The 15,706-nt window shown below is 40.3% G+C and overlaps 1 protein-coding gene and 1 long non-coding RNA gene across 2 annotated transcripts; one reads left to right on the top strand and one right to left on the bottom strand.

Annotated features, from left to right (window-relative positions):
- Positions 1 to 5,165: 5,165 nt before the first annotated feature.
- Positions 5,166 to 7,211, bottom strand: LOC131251417 (aspartyl protease family protein 2). Its single transcript, XM_058252102.1, has one exon. It carries the CDS (start codon positions 6,979 to 6,981, stop codon positions 5,665 to 5,667), a length of 1,317 nt encoding a protein of 438 aa, XP_058108085.1. The 5' UTR covers positions 6,982 to 7,211; the 3' UTR covers positions 5,166 to 5,664.
- A 1,810-nt stretch (positions 7,212 to 9,021) lies between these two features.
- Positions 9,022 to 15,295, top strand: LOC131251418 (uncharacterized). The gene is made up of 3 exons (XR_009173844.1): positions 9,022 to 9,508; positions 9,596 to 11,157; positions 14,846 to 15,295. It is a non-coding gene; the product is annotated as an uncharacterized LOC131251418 (long non-coding RNA).
- Positions 15,296 to 15,706: the final 411 nt, after the last annotated feature.

Genomic DNA, 15,706 nt, shown 5'->3' on the forward strand with positions numbered 1-15,706 from the left:
TCTCATTCCAAATTACAACGAAAATTACTATAATTCTTCTTTAAGAGAGAGAGAAGCTTAAGTCCTTAGCAAGCTATTTGTTGGTATTTATAATTTTTTTAAATATTTTATTCAATTCCCTTTTTCTTAAGATCATTTTAGACTCAATCTAAGAGAGTAAACTATACTCTTCCTTTGAGATCTAAGAGAATTGAATCAAGTAGCATTTAAGTTTTTCATTTTTAAAATCTATAGAACCCTAAACTCTTTCTGTCTGATTGAACATTGCTTCATTTACGTTCAAGAAAGAAGCCATTCTGCTACGTCTTCTACATTTGAAGATAAGTATATCTTTTGAAATTCATTTTAGGTTTTTCTGAGATATCCTGTGAAAATCTCAGTTGAGGTTTTGTCTGAGATAGCCTGTGAAAATCTCATTAGAGTTTTTATTGTGATAACTTGTGAAAATCACAAGGAACTGTATCAGGTTATTAAGGTGACCCTGTGAAAACATTTTTATAGTAAAAGCCAAAATTACGAGGGTAGTAATTTTGGGACTGGAGTAGGTGTGGTTGTTTTAAGCACTGAACCACCATAACTCCTTATGCCATGTGGTAAATGCATTATTATTTTTGGTGATTGGATATAATTTATTATTTCATTTTAGTGGTGAATGTTGTAATCCTTTTATATATTCTTGCTAGTTTGAAAGTTTGATTTTAAAGACATTTATGAAATAAAGTTGTCCTGCCTAATATTTTAGATAAAGGTTGTTCTACAAATTATTTAGAATTAAGGTTTCAATACTCAATTACTAGGCCACCTCCCTTTGATGGCTGTAATTATTCATATTGGAAAGCTAGGATCTGAATTTTCCTTAAATTCATTGATGAAAGTGTATGGAAAGCCACTATAACTAAATGAATCCCTCATATGATGGAAGTATTAGCCGATGATGGAACCGTATCAATGAAAGAAACCGCATATACTTTTTGGATTACGGTTCAGAAAAGTGAAAGCAGTGTAAATGCAAAAGCCTTAAATGCAATGACTTGTGCTCTATCAACAGATGAATTCAAAAGAATCATTTCTTACAACACAGCTAAACAAGCATATGATATTCTCGAAATGACACATGAAGGAACTACTATAGTAAAAAAATCTAAAATCCAAATCCTCACAACCAAATTTTAGAAAATTCAGATAGAAGAAAATGAGTCTTTTATGGACTTCTATATGAAACTGAATGACATAGTAAATTCCATGTGGGGTATTAGAGATAAAATCCTTGAAAGCAAGGTTTGTGCAAAAATATTGCGATCACTTCCTTATATGTTTAATTCAAAGGTTACTGCTATACAAGAATTAAGGGATACATACATTATGAAAGTTGAGGAGTTGGTTCTCTTCAAACTTATGAGCTGAATTTTAAAGCTCCCAAAATAGCTATGTTAGTTAGTTCTCTTCATTTTCTTCAAAATCAAAATTTACATTAGATTTCTTTTGAAGAAAACGAAGATGATATGGCTATGTTAGCAAAGAAATTTTATAGAATTTTCAAAAATAAGAAAAGAATAGATTTTTAAAAACCATTTGATAAAAGAAAAGGAAAATCAAAATTTTGGAAATATAAAACAAAAGACAGTAAATATTTCAACTATTCTGAATATGGGCATCTAGCTTTTAAATGTCCTAAAAAGAATATATCTAGAAGAAAATGCATGATAATTACTTGGGATGAATCATCAGAATCTAAAACTGATAAATCAGAGCAAGAAAATATAAACAATTTGAAAGCCTTTATGGCTATAGCCAGAATCACTTCTTTAGATAACAATGATATATCTTATCAAGAAACTCCAAGAAGTGACTCTGAAAATGAAGATGATCTTCAAGATGCATATAATGCCTTATACAAATAAAGTTATAAAATTGCGGCCAAATTGAAAATTCAAAAAGAAAATTACGTTAAACTACAATAAGAACTTGAAAAAGTTGTTTTAGAAAAATCTCATTTTTTCGATTGTTTTGAAAAAACTAAATTAGATTTGAGTTTTAAGTCTTCTTAAATGCAAAAACTTAAAACTGAAAATGAGAAACTAAAACTTGAAGTTGCTTCCCTTCAGAGTTCAAAAGACACTTGGAAATATATCCTTGGTGACCAGAAATTTGAAAATTTGTTAACCTCATCGAGACGATGTGGTGACAAGTCTAGATTAGGTTATATTAAAAATAACTCTTTGAAATCTAAGGATTCTGCTCTTACCTTTGTAAAAGAAGAATCCTCGAACTCTAAAGTTGAGACTCTAAAAGAGCAGATAAAAAGTTTAGGTGGACCACAACACAGAAACAGAAGTTATAAGCCATTAAAAACGTTTTGTGGGACACGAAAGTTTTTGATCAAGCTCATATTTGTTTTTGCCTTTCATCCATGTCTGTGTAACCCTATCAATAGGTTGGATGGTAAAAAAAAACTTTATGGTGGACCCTAGGAATTTTTTAATGGTGGGCGTTCAACAGCCACTCTTTCCAGTGGTGTGGTCCACTTGAAATTTTTATCAGGTTCATTTTCTTTTGTGTATATTAAAATAATATGTAAAAACATATGGACGGCGTGGATATACACTGCATAAATCGAAGTGGACCCTACGATCAGGGTCGCACCCACATCTCTCGTTCAGGTGCGCAGGACTGCCAGCACGCTTATCAATAGTCATCATTCTCTTCTATCCTACTAAATGAAAACTGATCACATACAGGCCGCATACCACAGGTCCACAACTTGTGGTACCATGACATCTTTCCCTCCAAAAAAGAAAGAATTATGAAGGACATCAACCGATGGTAGGAGGCCCCAACATGATGATAAACTTAGGCAAAAATTAGGCCCTTCCGATCATCAGGTGAGCCACACCATTGGAATCAATGGAATATCGACTGAGTGATTCAACATACTGTTGTGGAGCCCTTTGCCAGTGGATCGGTCTGATTTCCGAGAACAAAGATCTTCATGGCGGGGCCAACCGTTTCCATGGCACTAATTTCCTGTACAAGTGGTCTGTTGGAGGGAAAGATGGTATGGAACCGTTGCCTGCATGTGACCAATTCTCCTATTGTACAATGCACCTTGCGCTCTCCAATTATAGCTGTTACTGACATAGGATTTGAAAATCTTTGATTGGACACTCGTATGGTCGCAGGTGAAAAAGAAAAGGAAAAAGCTGGTAATTTCAGTCCACGACGAACCTTTCAACGAAACACTCTCCCCATATCAGTCCTCTGATCGGTGGGCCACACATGCCCTTAAAAAGAATGGCTCTTTTCATTTGAGAATAGAGCTGGGCATAATGGACCCATCCGGTGGATTCATGGCAATCGAAAGAAAGACCCGCATATTCAGTATGTCTCGGTGTATCATCTTCTTTTCCCTTTGCTAGTGCAAATGGAAAAGCAAAGCCCCTGAAACAACCCATGGCATAAAAGAAAGACTATGACGAGGTATTATACATTTTTATTATTATTATAAATCTCTAGGAATTGTATGGTATTTGAATCTAGGATCGGCCTATCGGCTCACCAAATCCAGTACAATTGTATGGTATTTCCGACATGATGGATGGTACAGATCGATGTTTTAGACTCACCAAATCCAGTACAATGATTTGCACCTTAATACTACGAATGTGAGCTAGAACAGATGATCATTTGAACCACAACCAATCCGGACCTAGCCAAATTCGATTCGACTCGGTTTTCCTAACCGAGTCGGACTCGGATCGGTTCAACCCAGCATGGGTTAGGATCAGGTCGAGTCAGATGACCCAAACTCGGTCCCGGATTGGACCGAGTTCGCTTCATGCCATTCAAAACTCGGACCGAGTCGAGTTGGACCCAATCTGATTCGACTCGGTCCAATGCCCAACTCTAGTAAAATGATGGATGCGGATTGGCCGATGTACCAGCTATATTTGGTCGGTGTACCACACACCAGCTATATAGCTGGAATATTACGTCAGCAAGTTCTGTGGGTTCCATCATGAGGTATGCATTATATCCAAACCATCCATTCATTTGGCGATCTCATGGTAAGGCTTGAGACGAAAAAATAAGAAAGATAAAAAGTTCAAGTGGACCACACTGTAAAAAGTAGTGGGAGATTGAATGTCTACCAGTGAAACCCTTTTGGAGTCCCAGAAGTTTTGGATTAATATGATATTCATTTTTCCTATTCATCCAAGTATTTTTGAATTCATTAACAAATTGGATGGAAAATAAAAGTTATTGTAGGCTTACGTAAGGTGAGAATCATTATCCCGCTGCTATTTGTGTTGTGGTCCAGTTGAACCTTGTATATGATTACTTTTTTTTTAGCTCATGCTCTAAAATGGGGACGCGGACTGCGTCCTACCCCAGCCCGTCTCTAGCCCCGAACGGGCCGTTCTGTGGGCGGGCCCACTGTGATGTATCGGTTTATCCACGCCGTCCATCCCTCTTTCCGGATAATTTTATAGTTCGTGCACAGAAATGAGGCAGATCCAACGCTCTAGTGGACCGCACCAAATAATAAGCTTGGTTACGTGAAATGCACACAGCATTAAATGCCACTTGCATTAATGTGAGAGTAATCCGTTGTGTGGTCCACTTGAGCGTTGCATCTGCCTCATTTTTGTGCTTTTACCTTAAAAATGATCCCAGAGGAGAGATGGACGGCGTGGATAAACCGGTACATCACAGTGGGCCGGCCAACAAAAGTACCCGTCGTGGCTAGAGACGGGGCGGAGTACGACGCAATCAATGTCCGTAAAATGATTTCTAAAAATAGATGAATGGTGTGGAGATAATAAATACATCATCCTGGGGCTATGTAACTTTGATCTACTTTAAACCGTTCGTGCAACTCGACCAGCCAATCTGCTTTCTAAAAAGGATCTAGCCGAATGCATTAACCGTGTAGTGGGGCCCATGTAGCTTTCATCTCCTTTGAACCGTTCGTACAACTCAGAGCTCGAGGAGCGTCAGCGCCGGTCTTCGCACGACACGTGCCCACACCGGCTAGGTCGGTGGTGTGTGGTACACTAGCCAAACCGCATCCTTCCATGGATAAGACCCGACGGATCTGTACGGATCTTACGGAATCCGCGCGCCCACCATCAACTACGTTTTTCCAAATCAATACGCATTAGAAGTGCACTAAACACGACGCCGTTCAATTTCTAATTAATTTTGGAAAAGGAAATATCATTGTCGGGATATTACAAATAAAAATAAATACTAAACGATAAGAGTACGTTGATAGTTAACCACCATTTTTGAAGTAGCGGTGTCTAACCCATGTCTACTTTGAGACACGTAATTGATCAGACTCTCCACGTCAAAGGCCCTACGGATCACAGAGCACACAGCCCAGGAAAAAAATAATAATAATAACCATCAAACAATCCAAACCATCGATTCATCGGTGGGTTTCAAATAAACAGCGGTCCAATTTCAACCAGCGAAATCAGATGGTTTAAGATCGTCCAATCAGCGTGCATGTGACACTCATGATTTGGGGAACCTTCCGGATTGCCACGTGTATGGGGGTGGATCTTGGCCATCTCAGCCAACAGGGCATGAAAAGCGGTGGTGAACTATCACCGTCGTGAAGAAAGAAGTGACAGAGCAGCGAAAGGGACCGGACTCGCATCACGACAAGGTGCACCCGGTCCGCGAGAAGCCGAGCCGCGACTCATCCCGGTCGAAGATGAACAAGAACCCCTGCTGCATCAGATTCCCGATAACGGAGAACGCTGACGCCGTGTTAATGGGCTGTAACGCCAGGCACTTGACGCCGTCATTCACGTCAATGAAGTAGTTCCTCGGCGGCGGCAGAAACGCCGCGCCACCCAGGAGCCGGAAACCTAATCTGGGCAGCATCGGATTCCCGGCCACGGACACGTTGACGCATAGATCGAAGCCCGACCCGGTGGGCCCCACCACCCTCGGAAGTCGCACCCTCCGTCTAAAAGCCGTCAGGATCTGGCGGTACGCCGGCTCGGCCAGGAACGTGAGCGTCGTCCCCGAGTCGATGACGGTCCCGCCGTTACCGTCACCGTCAAAATCCCAAACGGAGGGGTCAATCGGGAGGGATTTTCCGTCAATGCTGACAGACTCGATCCGGATGTAGTAGAAGGTCGGGGAAAGAGGGTTGGATTGGAGAGGGGTGAAGCTGATGGGCCTTTTATCGGGCTGGTGGGCCTCACCGATCATGAGATAGCTTGATGGAGGAGGAGAGATGGTGTAGTCCATGAGACAGTAGGAGAACTTGTTCTTCCCGAATCGCCGCCCGATCTGAGACGCGAAGGAGATGGGTCCACGGCCGAGTCCCATTACCCCATGGGCCCCACCCAAGCTGGGGCCAGAGACGCTGAAGCCGCAGCCGAAGGCGAGGCCGCGGAGTTTGATCTGGCGGCCGGAGCTGGAGTTGAGGGTGGCGACGTCGTGGGAGAAGAAGCCGGAGGTGCGGGAGCGATCGGCGTAGGAGTATCCGTAGCGGCACGTGCTGTGGAGGCGAGTGCGGTTGCAGCGTGTGGGAGAGAGCGGGGGAGGGGCGAGGCGGCACGTGCGGCTGTAGCAGTGGAAGGGGGAGAATGTGGAGGAATGGCGGGGAAGGAAGGAGGTGGCGTGGGCATGGCGAGAGCAGTTGCGGCAGGCGGAGCATTTGGACCAGACAAGGTCGCTGCCGGTGTCGGCGACGAGGAGGAGGGTTTGTGGAGGTGAGCCGACTCGGAAATCGACGAAATACTGACCCGACCCAGTCGACGCGCCCGAGATGACTCGGGAGCGGAGAGAAGAGATGCGATGGGAATCAGAGACGAGAGAGAGGGATGGGGTTGGGGTTGGGGGTTTGTGGAGAAGACGGAGTTTCAGGTATTGTGGGGTTTGAGAATGTGAGGTTTTGGGAATGGAAGAGAGGCAGCTGAGTATTACAAGGAAAATTATTCGTGAGAGCGAAGAAACCATGGTTTCAGGTCTCCCTCCTTATCTCTCTCTCACTTTGTTAGATGAGAAATGGAAGGACTGGTTTTAAACGAGCATGACATAGGGTATTTTTATGAGGGTGCTGTTTTCTGTGTGACTTGGGAGAACTACCTGATCGCTAATCTAGACCGTTGGTTTTGCTTCACCGTCATTGATGCACTGATACTGCTAAAATCCCCTCCTTAAGGCGATCTGGACCTTTGTTTTTGTTGGTCTAGGTATAAAAGGTTATGAACTAAAAAGAAGACCAAGATTAGTGGCTAGGATCTTCTAATAGATGATTTTTATTTTTTTTTCTTTTTGGCTTGCTTACTTGGGGGCACACTCCATATGCAGTGGGAGTCAATGTGCCAATGGTATGGATTAGAGAACCCAAATCTCACTTGTGAGTACCCGCAAAGCCCTCGAGGAGGATCTTATGTGGGTTGGGGTGGTCGGGTTGTTAGGGTACCGACGGTGGAAATTTCCAACCAATTTTGAAATCAAGTGGAATTCGAACTGACCGCATTCGGGTTCTGCGGGTCATGTTAGGAATAATCACATGTATAGCAGATGAGTCTGGGTGGGAGGTCGTGTCGGGTCAAGTTCGCTGGTTCAGTCCTCTTGAGCTTGAATCAAGCTTGAGTGGAACCTACACCGAACCTAAGCTACTGGAGTTCGCATTCATAATCCTATGCAGAATGAGTGCATCATGTACATATGCCACAACTACTGTGTATGGTATTTTGTGCTGTACATGTGACTTGTACCTCTAATCCAAGTACATAAACAATGGAAGCCATCGAGGATGGATTATAAACCAAGGGCCTGTTTGGGAGCGTGGATTTGGAACCCCATGGATCCGGAACCCCTAGATTTGAAATCCTATTAGGAGGGATGGGATTGTGATATCCCACCTGTCCATCCCATGGGTATGTTTGGGCAGGTCTATAACCCGCGGATGCCTGCTATCCCACAGGATCATTTTCACGGTTGTGAGGGATGCGAGATCTCTCTATGGAATTCGCTGCCATCCCGCAGGCTTCCTCGAGCTAATCCCACAGTGATTTCTCTCATCCCGTCGTACGGTACGACGGGATGGAGGCGACTAGGCCGTCATTGAGGAGAGAAGAAGATGGCGGTAGAGAAAATAATGGAGCGAACGGGTCGCGCTAATAGGTATGTGTACAAATACCCATTGAAATGGTAAGTGTCTTCTTCATTATCAAATCGCGTTGGTGAAGATAGGGTGGAGGTATGTATTTTCACTTCAATCTCTTGCCATGGTTCTTTCCTGAAAGACTAGATTCCGACTTGGATGCTGCTCCATCTTCCAATTTGTGATAGAATTTAGGGCTTTTGCTATAGATGAGTTCCTGGCCTTCTAAATCAAGGGTTTTGGCCCTTATAGATATCCTAACAGTCGTTCCGCCTAATTCCATATCTGTCCGATTACCATGTTCTGGTCGGAGTATGGCCCTTTGCATCCTGTTAGGGATTTCACTGTTAAAGATATCCCTAACTGTCACAGTGCAAGATGCATGTCGGTCCGACAGAGCACGGCTGGTAGGAAATGCGGCCTTCGCCTCTTGGTAGAAATTGGGGCTTGCTATGTGGTTTACGGCCAAAAAAATTAGTTATTTTGCATGCATGTTGAAGAGGACAATTTATTGGAGCATCAATTTTTGGGACTTCACTATGTTAATGGTTTTTTTTCTGTCCCTGCATGTCGGTCTGATGGACGAATTTCTGCTAGAAATTAGGACTTTTGCCCTTTATATGTTGTGATCCTTGCATTATGAAAAATAAAATATGGTTTACAAATTGGTCTTCTGCCTTCAATCTGAGGTGTTCGATTGATTGGTCGGGACCATTATGGTTGTCTATTTCAGTTTCAGAAATGTATGCCTAGACTTGTGATCCAGCATGACGTACTGGTTGTGATTAGTCTTAGTTTATATTTAGATTTAGTTTCAGTTTCAGATATCATTTTCACTGTGAACTTCTGTGGCAGTCTATGTTCATGTTCCGGTTTCATTTTCAGATTCACATGGATTGTGATATACATTTACTCTCACTTTCAAATGCATTTTCCGATTCATCTTTCAGTTATGAGAATCATTTCTGATATGGTATAGCTGTTTTGGTGTGAGTCTCATATTCCATTTCATATTTTAGATCCATTTGTGTACATGATTAGTCTCATATTGATTTTCATTTTCAGTTACAAATTTCAGATGTCGTTTGCACTGCTATATGTCTTTGGTTCTCTAATTTCTGGTGGAACGAGATTCAGACTTATGGGCCAGCTTGAATTGGATTACGTCTTTAGCATTAGTTTCAAGTTCAGATTCATTGGCAGTTGTAGATTTCATATACAGTCTGATTTTTGAGGGATGTTTCTTTTCATGTTTCGGTTTCATTTTATGTTTCATGTTCAGATTCACTTGAATTGTTATATACATGTACTCTCATTCTGAAAATCTTATTTCAGTTTCAAATCGTCAAATATGCGATTCATTTTACATAAGTTTTGCTTTTTTGTTTCATGTTACAATCTCTTATTTAGTCTTATATTTGAGATCCTGTCCTAACTTTTGTATATGTTTACTCTTAGGTTTTTGCTTTTTTGTTTCATGTTACAATCTCTTATTTAGTCTTATATTTGAGATCCTGTCCTAACTTCTGTATATGTTTACTCTTACTCTTACATTCAGTTTCAGTTGGGAGCTTTATAAACATGTCTGCAATATTATGCATTTTTTGCTTTCAGATGTCAGTATCAGATTCAGAAACATGATTTTAGATCCTATCAGATATACTTCAAGAATTTTGGCTTAGTTTCAAATTCAGTTTCAGTTTCACTTTCAGATTCCCTATATCCTGTGAACTTCTGTGGTTGTTAATTTCCATGTTTCAGTTTAATTTTCAGTTTCATCTTTCATGTTCACCTGCCAATGGTGATATACAGTTAGTCTCAATGTTGATAATCATATTTAGTTTTATTGTTTACTTTCATGTTACATTTTCTTGTTCAGATTGTACACTGAGATCCTGCTCCAGAGTATAGGATCTGTTTAGTTTTAGTCTCTCATTCAGTTTCAGATGCAGCTTTGTAAATATGTTTGCACTGTTATATATTCTTTTTTACAAGTTTCAATATCAGATTCAAAATATTGATTTTTATCTCCTGCTTGAAATTCTTCAAGTGTTTAGCCTTACTTTAAAATTCAGTTTCAGTTTCATTTTCGGATTCCTGCTACCCTGTGAACATCTATGGCTGTTAACTATTATGTTTCGCATTCATTTTCAGTTTCATGTTTCAAGTTGACTTGAATTGTGACATACAGTTAGTCTTAATTTTCAAATTCATTTTCAGATTCATCGTTCAGTTATGAGAATCATTTTTTATATGGTATAGCTGTTCTGTTTCATGTTTCATATACCGTTTCAGATTTGAGATCAACTTGTGTACACGAATAGTCCCATTTTGATGTTCATTCACTGGATTACATAGCAAATGTTGTTTGCAATGCTATATACTTTTGGTTTAGGAATTCATATTCAAATTGAGATCTAGACTTGTGAATCTCAGGTGGAACTGCTTTATGTCTTCAGAAATAGTTTCTAGAGGAAAGATTCAAATGTATGTTTTAGATTTCATATACAGTCAAAATTTTTATAACTGTTTATTTTTAGACTGATTTTCAGTTTCAGTTTCATAATTCATATGTCAGGATTGAACTACTATATATGCTTACGTTCAGTTTCATTTTCGGTTTCACTTTCAAATGTCAGATCTCAGTATTGAACTGATATATATGTTTACAATCTGTTTCATTTTCGGTTTCAGTTTCCTATTTCATATATTAGTATTGAACTGCTATATATGTTTACAGTCTGTTTCATTTTCGGTTTCAATTTCATATTTCAGTATCATATTTCAAAACTCATTTTTAGCTTAGAGCTGGTTTATAGAATCTGAAACTGAAACTGATAAGACACGTTCAGTCTCATTTTCAGATTCATCTTTCAGATTCACTTGAATTGTGATATACATGTATTCGTAGATTGTTAATTCAAATTTTTTATTTTACATTTGGGAGTTCAGGTTACGAGATCTACTACCTAGATTTTCAGAAATTCATCGCACATGACCTACCTACAATTGATATCTAGGTATGTACGACCATACATGGTTTTGTTTTCGGTAGTGGATTTAAAATGTGCTGGTCTATTACTTGATTGTCAACTCCATACATTTGGAATGATCATTTTAGCCTATCTCATGAATCACTTTGAATATTCAGTGTCATTTTAGGGCCACCATAATCCCTAGGAATGTTAGAGCCTAATTGAGACATTGACTTCACCTCCCAAACAGTTTGGAACTAATTTATGCTGATATTCATTGAACTTGTTAATAATTTGACACAGACAGGAAAGAATGGTACACACGTGTACCATTCTTGATTTTCAAATCTATATAGCCCATATAAGATTTTATTGGTGCGCGTCAGTCTCCCACAGTTCGCTTCGGTGGGGGTCCATTGGAGCTTTGGATGTAGGAGAGATTATTGGATAATTTGGGTTACTTTGATAATAGAATACAACTCGAATCAGTGATGTAAGTGTTTTATACAATGAATATCCATCAGGTGTAGGTGCACAGAATAATCTGTGATGTCTAGTGATGAGGAAGAAGGATCTGGAAAGTCTAGTGATGAGGTAGAAGATATGGAAAGGGCTATTGTGATGCAAGCGATGTCAGCTTGCGTAGCAGCTGTAGGGGAATACTGTCGCAAATAATTGTTGAGATAATTGGCGCGACACAGAGATGATGAACAGGCGATGTTTATCAACTCTATCATTCGGGCGTCAGACGTGGAATGTCTATCTCAACTCAGGATGAGTAGAGATGCTTTTTTCGAGTTGTGTGCTACACTTCGCGAGCAGACAACTATGCGCAACACTCGTCATGTGAATCTAGAAGAACAGGTGGTTATGTTCCTACACACCGTGGGCCATAATGTTCGCAATCGGGTCATAGGGCACAGATTTATTCGTTTCGATGAAACCGTAAGCTATCACTTTAATCGTGTATTGGACGCGATTGTATCATTATATCCAAAGTTTGTTAAACAGTCAAGTTTCGAAACACCACGTGAAATTTAAAGAAATATCGCTGGGGTCCATACTTTCAGGTATCATTTTCATTAATAGCCAATATATATGTACGTTGTTATTATCATACCCCTAATAACAAGTCCTATACTAAATGAGATTTAATGAAATGCATCTAGGATTGTGTTGGTGCAATTGACGAGATGCACATACCTGCTCAGGTCTAGGTTACGGATCATCTGAGCTTCCGCAATCGGAAAGGATTCATCTCACAAAATGTACTTATGGCATGATCATTTAACATGAATTTTCTTTAAGTATTGGCTGGTTGGGAGGGTTCGGCTTCGGATGCGAGGGTGCTATACAACGCTCTAACTTAAACAGATGATCCATTGCATGTCCCGCATGGTACTAGCTACATTTTCACAGGTTACCCATCCATTTAATACCTGTAACTGATGAAAATTGATTCAATTGTGTAGGAAAATTTTATGTTGTCGACGATGGATATGCGCATGCACCCAGTTTTATGGCTCCATACTGGGGCGTGCGATACCACTTACAAGAGTATCGAACCAGTAGAGCGCCTATAAACATGAATGAGCTGTTTAATTACCGACATGCACAATTATGCAATGCAATCGAGCGTTGCTTTGGTGTAATGAAAAACAGATTTTCCATTTGAAGACAGCCATTCAGTATGAGTTACACACACAAGTGAAAATTGTCGTAGTGTGTTGTGTGTTACACAATTTCATACGAGCCCGATATGACTCTTGTGACAATTCACATTATGCTGACATATCTTCTCCTGTTGAGGAGAGTAACCTAACACCGCACGAGGTGTCAACAATTGACGAGAGGCAATGGTTGCTGCGTGTCACTCAGCAAGAAAAAGATGCGTGGATTCAAGTGCGGGATGAGATAGCTTCTTGAATGTGGGCGGATGTGCACCTAAACAATAGGAATAGATAATTAAATAAACTTTAATTTATGATTTGCAATTTTTCCTTTTTATCAAACAATAGTTGGGTGATTGTGATACAAACTAATTGAGTATGAAATTTTGAAATTTTTTACAAATGTATGAATAATATTTTTAATCAAACATATTCTATTTTTCACAAGAAAAAAGGTTGACATTGAATGCAATTAATATGTACTTGACACATGCTGCATGCATATGTGAAATGGCGGACCTAAGGTCTAACGATAGTTCGACTCCGATGCAATCACCGGTTAGGACACCTATGATGCCAACTCGAAGTTCGCAATGTGAGAAGACTGTCAAATCCCTCGCTGAGCCACTGTCTCGAGCGGCTAAAATCAAATAGAGTGCTGAAATGGATCAAGTTCTTTTCGACGCGCTGTTAGAACAGGTTGCACTGGGACGTAAGGTGGATAATGGTTTCAAGAGGGAAGCCTACCAAGCAGCCGTAAAAGAGGTCACAAAGCATACAGACATACCCGTCAATTGGCAAAATGTTCAGAATCGACTCAAGTATTACAAGCGCGAATATATATCCATCAAGGACATGCTGGCGGCTAGTGGGTTTGGATGGGATAGTGAACGCATGGTGGTTACGGCCCTGGATGAGGTCTGGGAATACCTGAAGGTATGATTTATATAGCGTGCGTATTTCAAAACACTAAACAAACTCATCTCTCATATGAATTTTTATGTAACTCACATATTTACTTTACGGATCCAGTCTCACCCGCGTGTTACACATCTTCGTGGAAAAAGAATTGATCGAATGGATGACCTTCCAATTATCATCAGATCCAATCAGGCAACAAGACACTATGTGTAGGGAAGTAAAACTATGGCCACATCATCCTCTTGAATTTAGCGAGATCTTAGAGAGGCTTGGAGAGATGCTAAAGATGATTTTGAGGATACCATTGACCTCTCTGAGGACCACGTAGCAGAGTCATCAGGTGAGAATTTTTCATCGGAGACTCCATCGATCGAAAGACGCGGAACCCGTAGCACTCCTCCCCGGACTCTTGATTCTGATAGTAGCCGAGGTGTTTCCGCAGCGAAGAAACGTATGCGGCCTCCTCGTCCCTGCAATGTTCTCGGCACCTCTCTTAATACCGTTGTAAAGGCTATGTGTGATTTTGGCCTAGGCAAAGAAGTCAATAGTACTAGTAAGGTACTTGACGTTCTTGAAGAGGTGCAGGGGTTGACCAACTCAGAGTTTATCGAAGTTGGTGAGCTCTTGAGCAGTGACAAGAAGCTGACATCGTTCTTTGTCAGTCTCTGACCGGAGAAGTGCGTCGAGTGGTTGAAGAAAACACTCCGCGAGAACTTTTGTAATGCAGGAGTTGGGTTGGTCTGACATGCTAGTGCCCGTTCCTCTGATCTGTTAATTTATGGGACTGTAATAACTTTATTTTTATGTTGGTGATTGTTATACTTTTCTCTCTTCCAAATTACAAATATTTAGGGATTGATAAAATTGGTATACATGGTATACCAATTTGAATGCTGTCAGATATACTTTTATTTTGTGCTTTAATATATTTTATATATGTTTGCTTTCACATGCTTGTTGTTGAGCACAGTAATACAGGTATAGCCACATACACCGAACGGTACGTACTATCAGTTATTTGTTATTAAAATCATTGGATACTATGTTATTTGTCCACGAGATAATTTACTCTAATTACTAAACGCACATTAAGACCACGCTGCACCAATCTCATGCCAATAGTATGTCATGTGTCAATGCAGATGGCAAAAGAGAAGTACTACGTGGTTCTCGTTGGCTGTCGATCGGGAATTTACCTGACATGGGACGAAGCTAGGCTCGAGGTCGAGGGATTCAGTGGATCGAGATATCGGGCATTCAAGAATTAGAGGGAGGCGGTTTCCTGCTGGGAGAGTTACTTCAGTGGAAGGAGTGCACAGTTGTGGCTTGACACCGGACTTTTGGCGATTTAAGTCGTTGCACATTCAGACGAGGTTGACATCCTTTGTTCGTCAACTTCGTCTATCCATCAGACGACCGTGGCCATGGTTTCTAGGGCCACGACGACTGATGATTTGATCCCATCATATGGGGAGAGTGTTATTGGACTTTTGATTGCCATTCTCGTTATTTTCTTTGCGCTACTTATCATTATTAAATTCTAGTTGTAGAGGATGTGTAAGTGAAAGAATCCTTTAGATTTTCCTTTTTTTAAAAAAAATAATTTTTTAATCATTTTTTTTAATTTAATGTTTTTCATCTTCTTTTTTTTTTCATCCGTCAGACGTGGACTTGCTATGTTCCCCATAAGGATTCAGACTGTATGGTTTCTATTCATTGATTGTATGCTTTTTCATTTATTTATTTTTATTAAATCCATGGATGTGTCTCAAGTGTTTCTAAAAAACATATACATCATAGCGGGGCCATGATGTAGAAATTACACATTCAGTATTGATTACCCCCCCTAACCAGTTCCATTTTGGATCAATGCTCTGTGAGCCATCCTCAGATTTATGTGTTTCGTCCATTTCATTCATCCATTTTTGCTAATAATAATGGGGCTTGATCCGAACACTGAGGGGGGATATAAATCTCAGGTGGACCACACCACATGCAGGAAA

Source organism: Magnolia sinica, chromosome 7 (genome assembly GCF_029962835.1).
Source record: "Magnolia sinica isolate HGM2019 chromosome 7, MsV1, whole genome shotgun sequence".
Classification (NCBI taxonomy): Eukaryota; Viridiplantae; Streptophyta; class Magnoliopsida; order Magnoliales; family Magnoliaceae; genus Magnolia; species Magnolia sinica.

Bases quoted from the DNA above. Each gene is read 5' to 3' on its own strand.
- LOC131251417 (XM_058252102.1), bottom strand. From the start codon at position 6,981: ATGGTTTCTTCGCTCTCACGAATAATTTTCCTTGTAATACTCAGCTGC.